The 23,932-nt window shown below is 46.6% G+C and overlaps 1 protein-coding gene across 1 annotated transcript in view; it reads right to left on the bottom strand.

Moving 5' to 3' along the window:
• LOC133124910 (mitogen-activated protein kinase kinase kinase 13-like) overlaps positions 1-13,726 on the bottom strand; it is a 31,839-nt gene extending 18,113 nt beyond the window's left edge. Inside the window, 2 exon segments of the mRNA XM_061236474.1 lie at positions 2,365-3,109; positions 13,639-13,726. Of these exon segments, the coding sequence (XP_061092458.1) occupies positions 2,365-3,034 (670 nt within the window). The 5' untranslated portion in view covers positions 3,035-3,109; positions 13,639-13,726.
• Positions 13,727-23,932: the final 10,206 nt, after the last annotated feature.

Below are 23,932 nucleotides of genomic sequence, written 5' to 3'. Positions count from 1 at the left end.
TATAAACTACATAATATTACAATGCCAGATTACGTAGCAGTAGATCCAGAAACAGATTAAATATACACTCCTTAGTTCCTAAAACCTGGCCTGGAGATTTCTGCAGACCAAGAGGAGACAACAGTCTTCAACTGGGAGTGGTAAATGCCTGGAATTCACATCACGAGATAGGGGTGTGGACGTCTTTAAAATGGGGACTACATGTATTTCTGGCATGTTGATAAGCATCTTCCCTGGAGCGCAGGTTGAGAAATAGCCATGCTACTTAAAGGATAATTATACCCTACATCAACCTTTTTTTAGCTGTAAACGTATTTGTGTGCCGACTTTATAGTGAAGCTTTTTAATCCACGGGATTATTTAAACCTTTATGAAATAATATAATTTCGGTTTACAAATTTGCTGCATATAGAGTTTGAAAAATGCGATCTGCAGTGCACTCTGGCCCTGCCCGAATCGTGACTACATGAGCATGGTGAGTTCATATGTGAATGTCAATCAGATATCCAGTTGGAAAATTGTTGACGCCCACACATTCGTCTGTTTAATTTAACTGCTCGTATTCAAAGTCGGCAAGCTAGCTGTTATGGATCAGTGCAAAACCGAACACTGCCATCACCTGATACTTCATGCAAATGAGATGGACACACCCACTCTACCCACCCCAGAATGCATTGTGAATATTGTGAAGAAGGCGGAGCCAGGCTGAAACAGCGAGTGTAATTATTCTCTCAGTAAGCACGGTCTTGTACCACAGAGAATCACTGGGGGAAGCCACAGGGGATTAGAGTCTTAAGTCCGGTAGAGTGGCTGATGGGATACAGTTAGTAAATCTAAATACACTGGAATATAATAATCTCCTCATTCATGAGGAGATAAACTCGTTGTTTGTTAAAAAGGGGGGTAAGTTGAATGTACAGCATGCTACGTGAATATAAGCGCATTAGACAATGTTCCCGGACAAAATGTGAGTGACAATCCTGTTCTATACATTACATCCACTCACATTTCAATTTAACTCGCAATCATTCTCAGATGAATCTGAATCTGATTCTCAGATTCTCAGAATCTACATAGATTCATTTTCGAAAAAATTAAATGTCACAGAAAATGTTTGTATTTTATGAAATAAAATAACATATTAAGTAATAGCGCCTTTGTCCAATAAAAAAAACTTGATTGAGGCTGTCTGGGATTACCTGGAGAGCCAGAAGCAAGTGAGCCAATGTCTGTAGAAGAACTCAAGTTTTCCAATATGGCAAGTTTTCCAATATGTTTGGAAGAACCAACTAGTTGATTTCCTGATAAAACTACAGGACAGTGTACCCAAGAGAACTGATGCATTTTTAAAGGCGAAGGGTGGTGACAACAGATATTGAGTTTTTCTACTCTTTATAGTAAAAGCATTAAGCATTTTTAGTCCTGTAATAAAAGTCAAAGGCACCATAGGTAATGTCGAACATTTAACGGTTGAGAAGAATAGCAGCAACAAACATCTTCAAACTATTTATATCTCCCCCTTCTCTGTGAACGTGCTGACGTTGAAACGCCATTGACTGTGTCAATTAGAACCGATTTTCAACCAATGAGCTTGAATTATTGTACAGCTATATGATGTTTTGGTATTGTGTGTGTTGGCCCGTCAACTGTATATTTTGATCTAAGGACTATAAACACAGACAGAGGGTGAGTCAACAAGTTAGTGAACCTTTTTAAATGATTGGAAGTTTAAAAATTTACAATGGTCTTGTAACAATGTTTTAACACAAAATCTTACCTATTATACCTTTAAGATAGCTAACAAGCTAATATTTACTGTTTGCATGAGAAGTGAAATTCTCACCCCATTGGCAAATCTTGAAATGAGTCAAACTTTCTCACCTCATTGGCAGTTTTTTTGTATCATTTAGCAAAATATTACTGTAATAGAAACAAGATAAGAAGTATAAACTAATTTAGTTAAGACTTTTTTTTTGCTTTTTGCAGTGTTCAATATTTAGAGACTTTTCATTGCATTATTTTTGAAAGCATCTTTGCTTGATTCATTATTTTTATTTTTTTACATTTTACATGAGCCCAATACCTTCTTTTTTTATATACAGTACCATATCTGTATTGGACTAGCTTCACCCTCGTGATTGAATGCAGTCCTAGTTTCTCCTGCACAGTATCAGAGTGTTTAGCTGGTGGGACTAAGTCTCTGATACAGTATCTTATCTGTATTGAACTAGCTTCACCCTTGTGATTGAATGCAGTGCTAGTTTCTCCTGCACAGTATGTGACAGTGTTTAGCTGGTGTGACTCTTGACAGGCTCCTGAACAGTACTGCATGTACTGTGTGTGAGTGTGGAGGGGCCTGCCCACCTTGCTGCTGCAGCTTGTAGTCGGTGGAGTAGCTCTTCCCGATGATGTTCCAGACGGGCCGCAGGCAGCCGAACAGCCCCTCCAGGAAGCCGGCCGTGCCGTTCCCCGCCCGGTGGAAGTGCAGCTTGATGTCGTCGTGCGGGTGTCCGTGTGTCCCTCCCCCCACCCCCCCTCCCCGGCCGGCAGGATGACACCCTCCACCCCCTCCCCCCCCTCCTCCACCTCCCCCCCCGCCTCCGCCGTCCTCGCCCCCGCTGCCACACCCCCCGCCCCCGGAGCCCGGCGACTCGGCCTCCTCCTGCTCCTGCAGCTGCAGCACGCTGTTGTCGAAGTGCCTCTGCTCGCGCGACGAGTCCTCGCTCAACGCCGTGGCGGGCGGGCTTCCCCTCCCCTCGTCCTGCCCCGGGGGCTGGGGGGCGGGGGCGGGGGCGGGGGCGGGGGCGGGGGCGGGCGAGGCCAGCGGAGGGGGCACCAGGTCGGCGATGATCCGCGGGGGTGAAGGTGGCGGAGGGGGCTGCTGGGGGGACGCGTTGTTGGAGCCGGCCTTCTTCATGGCGTCTCCCACCACCGTCAACTTCAGCTCCTCCTTCAGCTTGCCCACCAGGAGGCTGGGGCAGGAGGTCCAGGAGAGCACCTCGGGGGAGCTGCCCATGGTGCCGTGTGTGTGCATGGACCGCCCGCTGAGAGATAGCAAGGACCTTCCCTCCCTAACACACGCTCCGGTCTGGGCTCAACTGGGACACACCTGGGAGATGGGCAGAGAAGCACAAAACAGGTCACTACTGACATCCGCTGGGTCAATAAATCCACCTGTATCCTAAAGGACCTGAAGGGAACACCACAACGACAGGAACTTCAAGTGACAAAATAAAAAAAGAAGACTGTTGCTATACAGTACTGTAAAATACAGACAACCAGTATATACCTGTAATATGTGAAGGATTGCGAAAAATGTTAAAACTTATTCTGCAGGATTTTCACTTGAGAAATATTATAAAACAAACATCATTACTAAATAAAGTAATAAAGTACTAAAGTAAACGTCATTACTATGATACACTGGCAACCTGTGTCTGTGTGTTCACTTCTCAGGTTGAAATCAGGTGGTGCACACATTTGAGTTGTTGTGACAAAGCATAACCTGCCAGAGCTACGTCCAGTCTCGTAACGTAGCATTGCATAGCATAACATAACCTAACATAACATGAAATAGCATTACGTAGCATAACGATGCCCATTCAGCCCAGCAATTGTCGCCCTTTTTTGGCCAAAATTACGGCCAAAAACCAGGGTAAAATACTTCTACAAATGATATCCTAGACATAAACAAAACAAGAAGAGTAAATAAAAATGCCAAATCAATAAAACCGTGTAAAACGGAATGTGTAATATAGATTATGTAACCACGCCAAGTGCATTTTGTCAAGAACATTTTCTAATCCAAAACAAACAAACTAACGCCACATAGCGCACTATTCCATGGCGCTAAAGCCATAGGAAAAGCAGTCAATCCCCCCGTCATGTTCTCATTTCCAGTCTTGCGTCCTGGGATTCAGGAAGCTTATCTAAATGATGATTATATTTTTCGTGGTACACGGTCAGCAGCACGGACGGAGAGGAGGGAGACGAAGGCTCTCGGCAGCTGTTTGCTCTCGTCCTTGGGTCACTAGTGACCGTACGGTTCTGTGCTCGCGTTCGGCGGATTCCGGGAAGAGCTGGGTTTACCCGGTAACCACTTCGCGGGGATTAATAACACGGCGCATAAACAGTTCGCAGCCCAACACATCTGGCACGGAGGGACAGCCCCCGGAAAGAGAGATGCTACACAGTTAGAGATAAACACAACATACAATAGCACTGAGAAAATCCCCTATTCGGCTCCTCGACTGGTTATGTAAGTTAGGGGCAGGTCTCATGGTGAAACAGCTTCCCGAAAGCCAGCTTTATTTCAGCAGCAGAGTAAACAGAAAGGTCGAGTACAGCAGTGCGTCCTGATTAGCGAGCGGACAGAACGTATCCCAGCTACCCAGCTATCCCAGCTGAAGAGAAATGTCCAAAAATACATTTGGTATGCATTCGACACAGCATGTTTTGGTGTGGTAAAATGAGTTCTGGAGAGGACAGGTGAAGTAAAAGCTGACTGTAGCTCAGAGCACAGCCAAAACAGCTCAAGATAACTTTTAGGGATGGGAGGGGGAGAGGGATAGGTTCATATCTGTCTGGGGTCAGATGACACAGTGTACTGTTCTTAGGTGCATTACGATGTGAAGGTGGAGTATGATTTTTGTGTTTTTGTGTTTTAGTGTTGTTGGGTGTGGTTTTGGTGTTATGGGGTGCAGTTTTGATGTCGTGGGGAGCAGGGGGTGTGGTTTTGGTGTTGTGTGGTGCAGCAGGGTGTGTTTTGGTGTTGGGGGTGTGGTTTTAGCACGGTGGGGTGTGGTTTTAGTGCCGTCGGGTGTGGTTTAGCGTTATCGGGTGCAGTGGGGTGTGGTTTTATGGTTATCAGGTGTGGTGGGGTGTGGTTTTAGCATTATCGGGTGTGGTGGGGTGTGGTTTTAGCGTTATGAGGTGTGTGGGGTGTGGTTTTAGCGTTATCAGGTGTGGTGGGGTGTGGTTTTAGTGTCGTGGGGTGTGGGGTGTGGGTTTAGCGTTATTAGGTGCGGTGGGGTGTGGTTTATCGTTATCGGGTGTGGTGGGGTGTGGTTTTAGCGCTATCAGGTGTGGTGGGGTGTGGTTTTAGTGTTGTGGGGTGTGGGGTGTGGGTTTAGCGTTATTAGGTGCGGTGGGGTGTGGTTTATAGTTATCGGGTGTGGTGGGGTGTGGTTTAGCATTATCAGGTGGGGTGGGGTGTGGTGTAGCGTTATCAGGTGCGGTGAGGTGTGGTTTTAGTGTTGTGGGGTGTGGTGGGGTGTGGTTTAGCATTATCAGGTGCGGTGAGGTGTGGTTTGAGCGTTATCGGGTACGGTTTAGCGTTATCGGGTGCGGTGGGGTGTGGTTTTAGTGTCGTGGAGTGTGGGGTGTGGTTTAGCGTTATCAGGTGCGGTGAGGTGTGGTTTTAGCGTTATCGGGTGTGATGGGGTGTGGTTTAGAGTTAACGGGTGCGGTGGGGTGTGGTTTAGCGTTATCGGGTGTGGTTTAGCGTTATCAGGTGCGGTGGGGTGTGGTTTAGCGTTATCGGGTGCGGTTTTAGCGTTATCAGGTGCGGTGAGGTGTGGTTTAGCGTTATTGGGTGTGGTGAGGTGTGGTTTTAGCGTTATCGGGTGCGGTGGGGTGAGGTTTAGCGTTATTGGGTGTGATGAGGTGTGGTTTTAGTGTTGTGGGGTGCGGTGGGGAGTGGTTTAGAGTTAACGGGTGCGGTGGGGTGTGGTTTAGCGTTATCGGGTGTGGTTTAGCGTTATCGGGTGCGGTGGGGTGTGGTTTAGCGTTATCAGGTGCAGTGAAGTGTGGTTTTAGCGTTATCGGGTGCGGTGGGGAGTGGTTTAGCGTTATCGGGTGCGGTGGGGTGTGGTTTAGTGTTATCGGGTGCGGTGGGGTGTGGTTTAGCGTTATCGGGTGTGGTTTAGCGTTATCGGGTGCGGTGAGGTGTGGTTTAGCGTTATCGGGTGCGGTGAGGTGTGGTTTTAGCGTTATCGGGTGTGGTTTAGCGTTATCGGGTACGGTGAGGTGTGGTTTAGCGTTATCGGGTGTGGTTTAGCGTTATCGGGTGCGGTGGGGTGTGGTTTAGCGTTATCGGGTGCGGTGGGGTGTGGTTTAGCGTTATCGGGTGCAGTGGGGTGTGGTTTAGCGTTATCGGGTGCGGTGGGGTGTGGTTTAGCGTTGGGTGCGGTTGCCGGGCGGTACAGAAAGGAGCAGGACTTCTCGGCAGGCCGTCCCGCCCAGGGAAACCGGATCCCTGAGCGAGCGGGGAGGAAGCTGCCAGCAGCGCATCAATAATGCAGAGAGATGTGTGCACTGCTGAGAGTGTGGCTGGGGGAGAGGTCGCTCTCTCAGGTAACCGCTAAATCTCTCCCCTCTGCTGCAGAGACAACAGGGCAGCTCCTCCGCCCGCTCCATCCGCCCTGCTCTGTAATTCCACCCGGGGGCCACGCCACAGGGCCCAGTTACAGCCTGGGGGAGAAGTCCCACATTAGCACACGCACACACAATATAGTGCACACGTGCACGGGCACACACACACATGCGGAATACAGCACATTACATTACATTTGCATTAATGGCATTTGGCAGAGGCTCTTATCCAGAGCGACATACAGTTGATTAGACTAAGCAGGAGACAATACTCCCCTTGCGGGTCCCAGTCATGTACCTTAACCACTTAACCACTACGTTACAGGCCGCCCACACACACACGCAGGTGCACACACACACATACACAGAATAATATGCCCACAGTATACAGCACACAAATGCATGTGTACACACACAAACAGAATAACTCACACATACACATACACAGAATAACACACACACACACACAGAATACAGTGCACGCACACGCATGTGCACACATACACTTACAGGCACTCACTCACACACACACCCACACACAGAATAACACTAACACACGAACCCACATTTCATAACTCCTACACACATAGAATAACTCTCACTCACTCACTCACTCACTATTGTCCTACCCATGTAGCGCTTCTCCTCCACACACAAAGATTACAATACAGAGATCAGCCCCACAGCATGTAAATCTGTCAGGCCACAGTCTATAATTGTACAAACAACACCCACCATTTTGAGCCTTAGCATCAGTCCCCGTTGGACTGTTATCCAGTAGCACAGGTCCGACGGTCACCGTGTTTGAAGCTGAAGATGCTTCAGGCCTGGGTCAAATATGCAATCATTTTGGATTCAAATACTTTTCTATATTTTACTGAGCTTGTCTGGTGTATTGGAACCTATGAAATATTCTCAAAAAGTGCAAAACCTGCCTTCTGGTTGGCACAATTGCATCAGGCAAGATCAAACAAGCACAAAAAAGCACTTGAATCCCAAACAATTACATATTGGACCCTGATCTGGCTCAATATATAGTTCTGTAGTGAGCAGGAATCCCAAATGGGCCTGTTGCCACAGCTCATTCTCTTATTTAATTTAATTTGACTCATTTGCTTTTTTTAAAAGTCGTCTGGAACTCGGTGCTCCTGAAGAGGACGGCTGACTCAGGCAGTGTGTAATGTACCAGGCTAACTAACATTAATCCCAAGTCCGCCATTAATTATTAAAGTCCACAGTGACCGTTATCCCGTTAATAATGTCTGGACCTTACCGACAAAGGGCCCGCTCTGACGGTGTCGTTTACTGATCTAAAATCCACACTGGACAAGTGCCTGTGACATTGGGGGCTGGATATACACAGGCTTAAGCCGGATTTATACTTTGTCGCACAACCATTGACCAAGAATGAAAGTGTCACACAACGTTTCATATTTATACATCGGCCAGGGTCTGCGATGAGGGTTCTATTGTCTCTATGGTAATGAGACGTGGAACTGACAGCTGGTTAAAAAATTTTTTAAACAAGATCTGTACATCACAATAACTTTCGGTGCCCCGTTGAGCAAATCCAGTCCAATAAACATTACACCACAAAGTATAATGTTGTCCACGACATAGCAAAATTCTACAGGTACGCAACACAAAGAAAAGTGTCTTTTTCTCACTTTTTGAAGAAAGAGAGAGATGGGAAAGAGAGAGAGAGAATACAGAGGATGATCCTTTAATCCTGGAATACACAACCCTGACACAAAGCCATTCCCCTCTCCCAGCATTGCATGCACACACACACACACACACACATGCAAATGCATGGTTGCAGATAAACATAGACATACACGCACACAGGCATAGACACAAGAAACAGGGGCGCACACACACACACATACAAACACACACACATACACACATACACACATCTCATTAAAAGAATCTCTGCTGAGAGAAGAAAACAGCTGCGACCGGCACAAGCATCAATTCAGCTCCCACGACATCCCACAATGCACCCTTACTGGCCTGCTGCTGCTGTATGCACCATATACTGTAGAGAAATATGGACCAAGTGCCTGTTACGTCACCCACTGACTATCCCACTGACGTGAGCATGTTGAAGCCCAGACAGTCAAGTTAACTGGCACCGCCGTGTTGTACATTTTGGGCCAGAGTCTCTGAGATACTCTGACGTAAATGGTCCCCGGTTCGTATTGCTGTTGCTTGTCCTAATGACACAACAACTTAAAGAAAATCGGTGCATGGGGAAGCATTAGATGAAACATAAACACAGATTGCGACTACATTTTCATGTCGAATAACAAAAACGGACTATTTTGACCGCAATTGTACATCGGCTTTACATTGAAAACGGGTCCAAAGGACCCATACTGGAGCCAACCGCAGTGGCGCTAGTGAGCACTGTCTCTCAGCAAAGTTTTAGTGCTTGGTATGCACGTACGTAAGCACTAGGACACCATCATGCAGCTTCACCATGATAACACTGCTCTGACATGCAGAACAGCTCACAGGCCTCTGTCAGACCTGGGCCAAATACGCAACGCCTACGGCAACAGAGCAGAGCGTCAGCGCAGGGTTATCAGGCTCTCTCAGCAATGAGGCATATACCACTGTCACAAAGAGAGAGAGAGAGAGAGAGAGAGAGAGAGGGGGGGGATAGAGAGAGAGGGGGAGAGCAAGAGAGGGGGGAAAAGGGAGGGAGGGAGAGAGAGAGGGGGGGGAGACAGAGAGAATCCAAAGAGGATGATCCTAAGGGAAATGGAGATATCAGATGAAAGAAAGGCGTTTGCTGCTGCCCTGGAACAATCCTAACTAACCCCAGAGCAACAAAGGACACAATGGGAGCCGGCTCCATCTAAATTATGAGAGAAACACACAGTCTGACCTGAGAAACACAGTCTGACCTGAGAGACAAACAGTCTGACCTGTGAGAGAAACAGTCTGACCTGTGCCAAATACGCAACAGTTTCAGATTTTTTTATTTATTTTTGTGCTCTATTGACCTTGCCTGGTGCAAGTGAGCCAACCAAGAGGACCAGAAGGCGGGATTCGCGCTTTGTGGAGTATTTCATAGGTTCCCATACACCAGACAAGCTCAGTAACACATAGGGAAGTATGTGAATCCAAAACTATTAAGCATTTGTTTTGGCCTGGCCTCTTACCCAACCCTCTCTATCCCCCCACCACTCCCCAGCTCTCTCCATCTCATCCCTGGACACACAGAGTGAAGCCATTTTCCCGGGCAGAAGGGAAAATACCGTTATGAAGGTGTAATCGATACAATGTGTGGAGATTTGAACCTGCTCCCATTCTGCCTGGAAGCAGTCCTGCTCCTGTACGCATTTCGGACAGCACACCTGATTTTAGAGGCAGTGAGATTGATGGATATGTATTAATCTATCTGTATATTTCACTGGGCATGTTTATTTAAAGGTCCAATAGGTAATTTCGAACTTCTAACGGTCAAGAGAGGAATAGCAGCAACAAAGACCTTCAAACCACAACACTGTTTATCCCTCCCTCTTCTCTGTAAACGCGCTGACGTTGAAACATCATTGGCTGTGGCAATTAGAACCAATATTCAACCAATGAGCTTTAATTATTGTATTCCCCCTAGGAGCCTAACTGGACATTAAGTAGAGTTATATAGCCTTGGGGAGGGGACGATGTCTGAAGCTGACCTGAATCTAGCCATTGACCGTGGTGCAGTAGGCAATTCCATAACCCTCCCCCCTTTAGACTATAGCCAGACTGGAACATTTAAGGGGTTGGAATGTCCTTAAAGTTGAGTCTTTCCAGGTCAGAAGCAAGGAAAGGGAAAAAAGTGGAGGAAAATACGCGATTGGAAAGTTCCTTAGACGAGAGTCAGACTGGTCACATGTCCCAAGTTTCTGGAGGCCTGTTCCCTCACAAGCTTTGCAGCTTTGCTGAAACCCGAGGTGGATTTCGCTCCAGACTTTGCCCCGTTGACCAGAAAATATGGTGCTGGCAGGGGGCTGAGTTGAAATCAGCCGTCTGTCTGCGTTAAGGAACAATAACAGAAAGAACAGTGTGAAAGGTCATGTTGTAATTAAGAGGACTTTAAGCAGACAGAGCACTTTGTCTTTTACTCCATATCACTGGATTTAGGAGGGCTTGAAGAACACAACACTAGTTACAAATAGATTATTCACTAGTCTGGCTAGTCTACACAAAAGTCTACCAGAGTAAAGTGATGAAGCACTTCAAGACAACTCTCTGAGCCCAATGCCCAAGTAGGTTAATGAGCAAACACATTTTCAGTGGCCCAGAGCTATATGACATAACAAAAGGTAACATATGGAATAAAAAATATATAACATATATCCAATATGGTCCAATGCAGTGTATGTAAAAGGAACAGTTTTAATTGCGCTTACTTAAATGTCAATGGAAAGTGTAAAATGAGATTTTGTCATGTATATCTGCAACTCCTCCAACAACCCATAGTTTGGGAAACGCTGCTTTTAGGTATGTGTAACTTTCTGTAATACAATTGTGTCGACCTAAATAACAGTTTATTAAGATCAGTGCAGCCCAAACATGTTCTGTGCAGGTTTTCAGTCCAACCAATCACTGATTTCACTCAACCCTCTATTAATATCATACGGCATATGCAGTTATTTCGGAAATATAATATCTTTAGTCAGGTCACCCTAAATAATAGCTGGACTGCATAACTTATAAACCTGTAGTTTTAAAAATGGTTTATTTCTGTCTGCGATGATTTTGCATTGTTGCCGATTGGTCAAGGCCGTTTCTGGGTCATGGGTCATTCCCACGTAAGGGCTACAAATGCAAGGTGAATAAAAATGAGGCCGCATACTGTATCCACCTGTACACAACACCCACTCGAGTTCCTGTACTTAAAATTATTTATTCTTCTCTGTCATATTTTCACAAAAATAACCGCAACCATTCGAGTTTGTGCCAGTTCTGCATTTTACTCACAGCACAATACTGCTCATTCATAGACGTATATAAATTACCTGCACAATGAGAAGATGTTCTGCTATTTTTGTGCAGCCATTTATAACCGTACTTGTCTCACGAAGCTTCTAAAAATATGGATGCGATTATTTATGCAGAGTTGAGGTTCACTCGGTTGGACTGTCAGCTCCAGAGTAGAGGGTGCAGTCTCACTCACACACACACACACACACACACACACGCAGCATCACTGGATGGCAGACGTGTGGCATTAGAGGCACAAAAGCAACAATACATTGTGACGCACGGAACCTCCCGGGGGACAGGCTTCACAATGAGAAAAAGGATAAATATCGTGCGCAATACAAACGTCAGGCTGCCTACGGCAACAGAGCAGAGCGTCAGCGCAGGGTTATCAGACTCTCACAGCAATGAGGCATATACCACTGTCAGAGAGAGAGAGAGAGAGGGGGAGAGAGCGAGGGGAGAAAGAGGGGGGATAGAGAGAGCAAGAGAAGGGGGGGAGAAAGGGGGGGGGAGAGAATCCAAAGAGGGTGATCCTGAGGGAAGTGAGAGATATCAGATGAAAGAAAGGCGTTTGCTGCTGCCCTGGAACAATCTTAACTGTAACCCCAGAGCAACAAAGGACACAATGGGAGCCGGCTCCATCTAAATTATGAGAGAAACACACAGCCTGACCTGAAAGACAAACACAGTCTGACCTGTAAGAGAAACACACTGTCTGACCTGTGAGAGAAACAAGCACAGTCTGACCTGTAAGAGAAACACACAGTCTGACCTGAGAGACAAACACAGTCTGACCTGAGAAACAAATACAATCTGACCTGTGACTGAAACACAGTCTGACCTGTGATTGAAACACAGTCTGACCTGAGGGTCACACAGAACTCAGAACATTTTTCAGAGAGGGTGAAGAGAGAGACTCATAACAACATTGCATTGGTTGCCGACAATGGACACGATTATAACAACAGATTATAGGCAGAACAGACGTGTATGGCACGTACGTAATGCGGTGGTATAAATCAGGCAGGTGGCTAAGACCAGGCCCAGCTGGGACAGCTGTAGGTCCTGCTCTGGGCTCTTTCTTCCGAGGAGTTCTACCACTTATTCCCCAATTTCCAGCACCGCAAATCAAAGAAATCAATACAATACCCTGACACGTCCATTAGCCGCTACAGACTACGGCCTCATCTAAAAGCGCTAAACAACAGCCGCGAAACCGGAAAGTCCCTCGTGTGCACACACGCCGTACAGAACCTGGAGGAAGGGTTAGCCTCAACCCGCTAGCCAGCTGCCAGGCTAAACTCGTGGCACCCTGGCGCTCAGAAAATATAAATCCAAGAATAAACAGGCCACTCATTTTCAGCTCTACAGTCTTACTCTTAGCCCCCCCCCCACACCTCTCCTCTCCCCCCCCCCCCCCCCAGGAACACCAGCTGGTAACAGCCCAATTCACAGAGGGGGGGGGGGGGCACATCCCACATGGAACAGCAGGCTCAGCCACAGAAGCTCTATTAGCAGGTCAGGAAGGGGGATTTTGGAGGGGGGGTTTCGGAGGGGGGGGTTGGGAGGGGGGAGGACGTCCTCTCTCCAGAGGAAAGCGGAAGCATCCCCGGGAGCCTCTCTGCACCCTGCGCCAGTCCTCCAGAGGAGAGCGAGAGCCGTCCTTCATCAGAGGGCAGCGAGAGCCAGAGAACACAGCCGCATCCGCCGTGAGCGCAGGCAGCGGCGGCCAGGACCAAAATAGCCTTACAGTAAACACACACATACACTGTATATGCACTCCCACAAAGGCCCGCATACGCTGTGTATACGCACAGGCACACACGCGTGTTCACAGACATGCACGTACAGAGACACTCGCTCTCTCTCTCTCTCTCACTCTCCCTCCCTCACACACACACACAAGCGCATACACACGCTCTCTCTCCCTCACACACACACACACACAAGCACATGCACACACTCTCTCTCCCTCACACACACACAAACAAACAGACACTCACACACACACACACTCTTACACACACACATACACACACAATCACACACTCTCACAAACACGTACACAGACACACACACACTCTTTCGCTCTCTCACATACACAGGTACACAGACACACTCTCTCTCTCCCTCTCACACACACAGACACACACACACTCTCTCTCTCTCTCTTTCTCTCACACACACACACTCTCTCTTTCTCTCTCTCTCACACACACACACACACACACACAGACACACACAAACACAGGCCAGAGACAGCTTCACTGCATTACTCACAGCTGACAGAGCCTGGTTTCATGGTCCTTTTCTTCAGTGCGGCAGAAGGGAAGAAAAGGAGGTAAAGGCAGGCAGCAGCGACAGAGGGATGGAGGAGGAGGAGGAGGAGAGGGACGACGCAGAGGAGAATCCTCCCCCTGGATCCTGCAGCGAGCGTCTGTGCCTGGAGTGGGCGTCCTCCCGGCCGAGAGCTGCTCACGTCACGCTTTTCATGAATGAGCACCGCACTGACTGATGAGGGGACAGCTCACACGCTGTGTGTGAGAGAGAGTGAGAGATTGTGTGTGTCTGTGTGAGAGAGAAAGTGTATGAGTGTGTGTGCGAGAGAGAAAGTGTGTATGAGAGTGTGTGAGAGAGAAAGTGTGTGTGAGATTGTGTGTGTGTGTGTGTGCCTGTGAGAGAGAGATTGTGTGTGTGAGAGAGAAAAAGTTTGCATGAGAGTATGTGGTGTGAGAGAGAGTGAGAGATTGTGTGTCTGTGTGAGAGAGAAAGTGTGTATGAGAGTGTGTGAGAGAGAAAGTGTGTGTGAGATTGTGTGTGTGTGCGTGCCTGTGAGAGAAAGTGAGATTGTGTGTGTGTGCCTGTGAGAGAGAGAGAGAGATTGTGTGTGTGTGTGTGTGTGTGTGTGTGTGTGTCAGAGAGATTGTGTGTGTGTGTCAGAGAAAAAGTTTGTATGAGAGTATGTGTGAGAGAGAGTGTGTGTCAGAGAGATTGTGTGTGTGTGTCAGAGAAAAAGTTTGTATGAGAGTATGTGTGAGAGAGAGTGAGAGATTGTGTGTCTGTGTGTGTGTGTGTGTGTGTGTTTGGGTTGTTTGTGTGTGTGTGTGTGTGTGTGTGTGTGTGTGTTTGGGGCACAAGGGGGTATGTGTGCCTCTTGGTGCGCATGTATGCTCTGTGTGAGCACTGAAACCGTGGGAATGTGTTTGTATGTGTGGAAAGACGCATTTCTGTGATTGTGTTTGCAGCGACAGCATCACCATTTCTGTCAGCAGATACGTGCCTGTGGCTAAATATAGCCGGCTTTGCGTTCTTTTCTGTGATTTTAACTAATTATATCTGCATGCTAGAACAATTTCTCCTTTGCACGTTGATCATTTGTGCGTCAGTCACAGAGCTAATCACCCCGCCAAATCACAAGCGAGAGCTTCAGAGAGCTTAGTCTCATTAAGAGGTCTGAGACCGGAGGTCCTGAGTGCGAGAACACAAACACGTCCGCACACCCCCAAATGCTGTAGAGAGCGGGGGCCTTCAGCCTAAATTAAATCAAAGTGCTTTACAGTGATAAGGGGGAAACTCGCCTCAACCACCACCAATGAGCAGCATCCACCTGGGTGAGGCAACGGCAGCCATTTTGTGTCAGGATGCTCACCACACATCAGCTGACGCAGAGAGGGAGAGAGCCATTTTTAGGGTAAGCACAATAAGATCCGTGCAACTGTGAGCCCTTGACCCAACTGTGACCTTGCTCCTGGGGGATTGTCCCCTGCTTCGCCAAATCAACTGTAAGTCACTCTGGATATGATGTAGATGGTCATGGAGATGCTGTGGAGTTGCTCATCCCACTGAGGCACTGTTCCAGCGTGTAGATACAGCTTACGGCCAGCCCGCGAATCAGAACTGTGCCAGGGCTGACTACGGCCGGCAGGGCGGCACACGATTGGCCAGAGCATCGGCCAGGGAGGGAGGGACTCGAACAGCGGGGCTGACCGCATCACGTCGTTCAAAGACCCCAGCCGGCCAATCGGACAACCACGGTCTGGATCGCTCAAACAAACACAGCACCTTCACCGACTCACGCCTGTTCAAGCTAAACCAGTATACCGGCATGTGAAAACAAGCAGCGGCTGACATCCTTTTGGAGGAGAGCATGTGCTTGTTTGTCTCCCAAATTGACAGCAAGGGTTACAGTGAGGGCTATAGCACAGCTTGCGAGTAGGATTTTGACATTCCGGAAACATGTAAGAGCTCACTGCGGTGTGGAGGTACCGTCATGCTGAACACAAACAGGGTTTCACAGCTCGCTGTTACTTTTCATAGAATACCCTCTCAATAACCACAGAAATAGCTGCACTTATCATCAAATTAGCAGTTCAGGCAGGTGTCTTTCGGCTTCCCTACAATCCCTGCCCTCCTAGGCCATGTCTGGTGCATTCAGTGTCGCTGTTTCTGGACACCAGACGTGTGTTCAAGATGGCAAATATTAACTAACGTTAGCTGACGTTCGCGAACATATTCACATTTTTTCTTTTCGCCACGAACGTTAGCTAACAGTTTCAAAAGATATTACAAGCCAAAAAAAATGGCTGCTGATGGGGCTGCTTGAAGTTGACAATTATTTGCCTCTTATAATACACCTTAATCAATGTAATATTTGTTCTTACCTTAACAAATAAATCGCAGACAAGCAACAAATCAGCTAGCTGGCACTGTTAGATCTAAGTCGCATCCATTTGTATTCAAAATGCATTGGTGGCTAACTACATGGAACGTTCGCCGTCTTGAACGCACGTCAGGACATAAGGTAGCACGTCAGAACATAAGGTAGCACTGTGAAGTCAGTGTCCTCTGAGATCAGCCAGTGGGGACGTGAGCAATGACAGATGCCTGCCCCAGGATGAAACCAGCAATGCTTTACTGAACTGAACACTCACTCACAGAGATATGCACACACACTGATACAAACACACACACACGTCAGAAATGTACACGTACATACATTCACAAACACAGATATGTACAGTACTCTCTCTCACACACACGCACAATAAAGAACTCATTCAACTTAAACTGCATTCAAACTAATCCAGCACAGCAGCTGCACAAATATGATTGAAACCAATCCATCTGCTATTGTTTTTCTCGAGTAGATGGTTTAATAGAAATGAGCTTTCGATGCAGTAAATCTGACAGGTTAAGTACTACAAGAGATTAAATCCGCGTACCGCGACGTGACGTCAGTCTCACTCGAATACCCGCGCTTTCTGAATATGAATACCCGTGCGGGAGACGGGCGTGAGTGGTTACCTGTTGAGCAGATGATTGTCATAGCCCCCCGAGGCCTCTTTACACACGCAGGTCCTGGCTGAGGTGTGAGTGGCGCTGCAGCTCGTTCAGTCTCCTGCCCCTCACCTGTGAGGAAAGCAGACCTGGGTCAAAAACCTCATTAAAATACTTTTCTGTGCTCGGTTCAGCTTGCCTGGGGCAACTGAGCCAACCAAGAGGAACAGAGGCTACTTGATAGGTTCCAATACAGCAGACAAGCTCAGTAAATAGTAGAAAATTATTTGAATCCAAAACAATTTGTTTAGCTTCTCCCCAAGAAGATGTGAACTCTGGGCCACTTCTACCAGTTTTACCAGAATTACGCATTAATTCCAAACCAACCAAGCAGCCAAGTATCACTGCATTCCGACCATCTTTTAATTCCATCACTGCTCTTCCTATGCAATTCCCCTGGACTCTTTATTTTTAATTTTTTTTGGTGCTGACTTAACCTGCGCTCTACACCACTGGTGTTTTACATTTGCTGCATACAGTCGTTGTAATGTGCCCTCATTGCATAACCAGAGAGCAACAAAAGCGTCATCTTCTAGCAGGGCGCGATTCGAGCATTGCCAATGTGTTCTGAAGCGTCGCCTGAAGCATTGTTTGCCCGCGTGTCGTGATGTGATGTGATGTGGCATTTGCGTCTTTTACGAGGTTAGAGTTTGGTATTTTAAGCCTTAGTAATTGTTTCGTTTGAGGCTCGTCATTATAAAACGGCGGTCTGACGGCCGTGACAGTGTATCCACGCACATTAAAACGATGTTCTGGAGTTACCCCTTCCCCCTCCCCCAGCTGGGCTTCAGCCTCCGGGCGACAGCAGCTCAGGCAGACGGTACGGTCCGCATCTGTCACCATCACTAGAAAATATAATAGTCCCAATGTGCAAATATTTCAGTAGTTGAGCCGACGACAGCTACAAAGTGCGATTCAGTCCTTCTACGCTGCGTTTTTTTTTCAGCGTCTAGATGCATTTAGTTGATTTACATGCCTGACGAACTTCAGAAAGGAAATTAACGCTTAGAATTCAGTGAAATTTAATGATACATTTTGCCTAAGCGTTTTACTGGAACCAACGTGGCTGCACTTACACTGAATCCATTGTTTGTCCCTCACATGTAGTAACAGAATGCTAAACATCCAAACGCACGTACGCCCAGCTGACAGCATACACACACAGCTTAATGCATGTCAATAAAATTGATAGCAGGTAGCGACATGAAGCTTCCACGCTGCATACCGCTGACAGCACACTGTTCGTCAAACAGCACATACACTCAGCTGTGATGGAAGACACTCCAGCTTTAATTACACTCCTGTTAATGGGTCACCATCATTTACTTTTTTCAGCACAAAGCATGTACTTTGGAGAATTGCACATAATTCTGAAGAATCATTTCGAGCGTGGGACGCATAGCTTCATTGTAACGAGCTGTCAAGAGGCTGTGCCTGATAAAAGCACTGGTTCAGAGACCTGAGGAAACAAACCCGGCCACCTTTATTCATATTAAGGGACTCCGGGGTGACGTATCCTGTTCTGGCACCAACGTGGTGCCAGACAGCAGGGACAGGATGGGCCCCGCTGGGCCCCGCTGGGCCCCGACAGTGCTGAGGAACCCTCCTGCAGGAAGGCGCATGACTAGCAGGCGTTCTGTCCAGGGAGGACGGGGTTCAGTCAACATTGTAGTCCCTTTCATCACACATAGGGCAGGTATCATTTACATTTTTTGTCATTTGGCGTTTTTAATCCAAAGCGACTCGTGCATAGGTTCTTCCACAGGTTAAAAGCATCAAATCCATAGCTAGTAAAACACGCATGAAGAGATGTTCTAAAGAAAAAGACAATAGTCATCGTAAGTGCAATTTTAAAAAATCTTTCCCCCCATCAACTCTGACCCTTGATTCCAAATCCAGCCCGGGTTTTCTTTTCTCCTGGGTAATTAGCGCTACGGATTGGCCAGACTGTCTTCACACCAGACTGCCAGGTGAAGGGAAGGTGGAAAACCAGCAGGTCTTGGCCCTCGAGGAGCGCAAATTGCTGTTCGCTGACTCCTCTGGATTTCTCAGGCCTGCAGCCAGTCTGTGGGAAATGCATTTGAAGTGTAGGCTGAGAAGCAGTGCCTACACGCGCATAATAATAAATCCTTTGTCCATTTCACTTTTATCCAAACTTACTTACAGGTGGACTAAGCGGGGGCCAATCCCCGTGGAGCAATATGCGGTTAAGGGCCTTGCTCAAGGGCCCAACAGCTGTGCAGATCTTAGACCGAGGCTTGAACCACCAACCTACTGAGTCCCAGTCATGCACCTCAGCCACCAGGCTACAGGCTGTCCTCACTAGACTACAGGCCGTCCTCACTAGACTACAGGCTGTCCTCACTAGACTACAGGCTGTCCTCACTAGACTACAGTCTGTGCTCACTAGACTACAGTCTGTCCTCACTAGACTACAGTCTGTGCTCACTAGACTACAGGCTGTGCTCACTAGACTACAGTCTGTGCTCACTAGACTACAGGCCATCCTCACTAGACTACAGTCTGTGCTCACTAGACTACAGGCTGTGCTCACTAGACTACAGGCTGTCCTCACTAGACTAGAAGAACAACTTTGTCCATCTGCTCCCACGGGACATTATGAATATGAAACGCAGTTCCAAATTCAAAGAAAAAATTATAGAAATTAGGGGATAGACATATTAAACAAATAATTGCACTTGCCATTAAGTGCTCTAGCCATTCTAACACAATAACCACCATCTAGATCCTCCTTCCCACAAAAGACATTAGCTTTAAATATCTGGCACTAAGCAAATGCTAAGAGTTAAACAAATATTGTGGAGAGCACAGATGCGAGCTGGGTATTTTTAAAGAGCTAATCTGCGGAAAACAAACGGAGACAATCAAAAGCCACGGCGCATATGGGGTCCGTAATGACTGAGCAATACAGCGGGGCGTGTCGGAGTGTGGGGGCCTGTGGAGGAAGGAGGGAGAGGGGAACAGATGCTTCAGTCCCAGGCAGGGGTGGGTTGGGGGGGTTGAGCCACTGAGGGAGGTTGGGGATGAGGGGAGCTGTTCCACGCAAACTGCATCGGTTGGTCTCTTTGCTTAATGTGTATAATTGCATAAGATGACATTTAAATGAATCATTTCACACATGGCTGACATTCTATGGGTAATGGAAACATGGTAGCAGGGCTGAGAAAGTGAAATCTGGGAGCTGTGATGAAAAAAAGGGCTTATTTTGAGTTTCGACAGGAGCAAATGATGAAATAGTGTTTATTTTCTTCTGGACAATCTCTTACCAGTCTCCAAAATAGTTTGTCACCTACGGACACACAGAGCAGCACTGACTGAACAGTTCTCACCTACAGACACACAGAGCAGCACTGATTGAACAGTTCTCACCTACAGACACACTGAGCAGCACTGACTGAACAGTTCTCACAGACACACAAAGCAGCATATCAGGGAAACAGTCTAAACAGGCTCTAAGTCTAAGATAAACGTGTGTTTTTGAGAACCTAGAACTCCTAATATGGAAACCCATTTACAGTTGGTTACTCAGCCCTCGACATACATGCATAACTAGTAGAATGCTGTATACACAGCTGAATAGGCTGACAGTGGTCATGTTCTGTTGCAAGAACACTGAGGAGTTGAGTTAAAGATTGACCAGGAGATCTGTGGGTCCGCTGCAGACCTCCTGTTTACTTTTCCAGTGCTCGTCTGGGCCAAAGTAGGCTAGAATTCCAAAGGCCTACAAACATAAACACATTAACTGAAACTAACAGTGTGCGTCAGCAAACACATTTTAAATGTCAGAGAGGGAAAGGGGGATGATGTGATGCTACATAAGAGGGGGATGTTAATGAGGAGGAGAAGAACAATGGTGAGGAAGAGGGGGGCCATTGGTGAAGCAGAGGAGGGGTGATAATGAGGGACACAGACATCTGAATGAGGAAGAGCAAGACAATGGTGATGAAGAAGAGGTCAATAGTGAGGTTGAAGGAGAGGTTAGCAAGAATCATCTTGGTTGCTGCAAAGGACAGAAGAGCATTGGTCCAGGTCTATGCTTTACTAAGCTTGTCTGGTGTATCGGAACCTATGAAATACTCTCAAAAAGGGCAAACTCTGCCTTCTGGTCCTCTTGGTTGGCTAAATTGCACCAGGCAAGAACAATCGAGCACAGAAAAGTATCTGAATCAAAAACAATTACGTATTTGATCCAGGTCTGGCGCGGAGATACACGACACACAAAGGACATCTGAACAACGCCTGTGTAGTGATGCCCTTTCAGGAAACAGAGTGTGTTACATCCCATGGCAACATTTACAGGATGTGAATGTTGGCATTCATCAACCTACACCTTATGCTTTCATAAAAAAACCTACACCTTATGCTTTTCCAGTAAAAGATACTAAATAAATGTACTTAAAGCTCGAAATACGCATTTTAAATCGTAATGAGGTACTTCCTTTTCCGGAGGCTAGTTCAGGAGCAGGTCCGCTTACTATCCTCAGCCAGGCTCCCAGGGGCAGTTACCATCACGCTAAAATCTGTGGCAGACTGCTGCCCCGCCCCCCCCCCCAACCCTTCACTGCCCTTGCCCCACTGTAAGCTACACCGTCCCAGTTCTCTTACAAGAGCTCATTATTATTTCACCAGTAGCGGAACAGCAGCGGTGACAGCTCCTGTGTCCCCCGCATTAATAACACAACGGCCACGTCCACCGAACAGGCTGAGAGGTGTTTACCTTACTCCACACACACACACACACACAAACACACACACACTTGCGAGGCAGTTTCCTGGAAGAAATATCACTTGTAGGTCCAGTTTCAAAGCCGCAAATGAAGCCTAGTGCAAGACTAAATTCAAATTTGAATGGAGATTCCACATACAAAATGCAATTTCCTCAATGTTCCAATGTTATATAAATGACAATAAAAAACATATTTATGTAAATATACACTACTGTTTGGGGTCACCTTGACTTTTTCTGATTTTATATTTTATTTTCCTTGTTTGCAATCAAACAATTCATATGTGGTCAAAGCACAGACTTAGAGCTTTTATTAAATGGTATTTTCATACATTTCAGTTTCACCATGTTATAATTACAGCACATTTTATATGTAGTCCCTTATTTCAATATTCTTTACATGCCATGACTTCCTGATGTCTGTGACCCATCAACATCATCAGTCTGGATATCTTATTTTCACGTTGTCCTAGCTACAAGTGATACGAAAACTATTTGCATTTGAATGGATCTCTATGGGAATTGGGGGGGTGTGACTAGATTCAGCTGTAAATTATGCTGATGATACAGTATGGAACACATTTGTTGGTTAAATGGTTTTAACTCATCAATGGTTCAAGGTATCAAATGAGCCTCAAACCACTGTGCTACTGTCAGATGCATTATAGACTACAATAATAGTTTCTCCTGAATATTTTTTCCACTGAGTTCATCAGGAAAATTCGACAGGAGAACCAATTATTTTCGTATCTACTGTGTATCTGGCAACAGCACAGTGGTTTGAGGCTCATTTGATACCTTGGACCTTTGATGGCTTAAAGCCAGTTAGACAACAAATGTGTACCATACTGTATCAGCATAATTTACAGTCCTACTAGATGCAGCTGTTGCAAGCAAGGGACATGCTATCATTCTACCAAGTTAGTTACTATCGTTACTATTGTATCGTAAATACTATGTTATTTACTTTCATTTATTTAAATACTTTTGCTCACCTAAAAATTGGATGGTCTGACACCAAAGGTGCTATGTTCTAATCTTCTTTATCTCAACCCCAAATGTATTCAGTGTATTTTAAAAACAAAGGAATTGGCCTTGCTGCACCAATCTCAGCACTAATGCAGAGACGCCTCCGCCCACTGCACATGTCACCAAAGCCAGCCCAAACCGTGCAAAACCACCATCTCTGGAGAGCACCGCGCCCACACGAAGCTCTGTACCAGAGCCTCAGTGGACCAGCACCTCCACAACTACAGGCTCTGTTCTGCTGTGCCCTGCCCCCTCCCACTCCCTCTCCCACACACAAGGACAAAGCCACCCTCCTTTCATCCTTCAACTGCCCCTGCCTTCAAAAACACATTCAAGCCCATCAAATCCAGCTATGCCAGCTTGACCAGCTTGGAAATTGAGTTTATCATAAGCTGGTCTAGCTGGGTATGAGCTGGTCAACCAGCTAGTGGGGTTAGCTTCAAAGCATAGCTTGAGTTTGTTAAACTATGTCAAGCTGGAAGCTGGTCTGAACTGGCCAACCAGCTACCAGCTGTTCCAAAACCAAGCTTGAGCTGGGTTTTTTTTTTTTTCAAGCAGGACAAAATAATATTTCTTCTTGTTCATAACTGAGACAAAAACAGCACTGAACACTGGACTGCCGAAGAGATTAGCGTTTCATTGAGCGATGAGCAGAAAGCATTGACTGACACAGATTCAATATTACAGGAAAAGACGTAGGATTATTATGACATTGGGACTGCCACACCAGGCCTGGTACAGTGGGAGTTATATAATAAGAGTTAACCGCTCCCGAGGGAATCTGTCCATTTCCTACTGCCAGTCATGAACTCTGCATAAACTCAGAAAGATGTAAACACAGAAGAGACCCTGCATTAATCCTGCACATCATGTCTTACTGTTAGACGTAAACAATGCTGCTCTAATGTCACAAGCCCTTCGTGAGAAAGAGTGGGATGAAGAAGCAGATGTTACAGAAGAGGGGGATGTGAGGAAGAGGGGATGTTACTGAGGAAGAGGGGGATGAGGGTGAGGAAGAGGCGGAGGTTAGGGAGAAAGCAGAGGTTTCAGAAGGAGAGGTTTCAGAAGAAGAGGGTGATATTAATGCAGAGGGTGTTTATGCAGAGTTCAGGGTTGGCAGAAGAAAATGGACAGATTTTCCCTCCTGAAAAAATACTTAATTACATTACATTAATAGCATTTGGCAGACTCTCTTATCTAGAGCGACGTACAGTTGATTAGACTAAGCAGGAGACAATCCTCCCCTGGAGCAATGCAGGGTTAAGGGCCTTGCTAAAGGCCCCAACGACTGTGCAGATCTTATTGTGGCTACACCGGGAATTGAACCACCGACCTTGCAGATCCCAGTCATGTACCTTAACCACTACGCTACAGGCCGCCCTGTATGTTCTCGTCATTATGTTATGTTATGTTAATGAGGAAGAGAGGGATATTAGAGTGGTAAGGTTATTGCAGAAGACA

This window comes from Conger conger, chromosome 3, assembly GCF_963514075.1.
Source record: "Conger conger chromosome 3, fConCon1.1, whole genome shotgun sequence".
In the NCBI taxonomy this organism is placed as follows: Eukaryota; Metazoa; Chordata; class Actinopteri; order Anguilliformes; family Congridae; genus Conger; species Conger conger.
The sequence above is the reverse complement of the archived record's forward strand: the minus strand, read 5'-3'. Positions and strand labels throughout refer to the sequence as shown.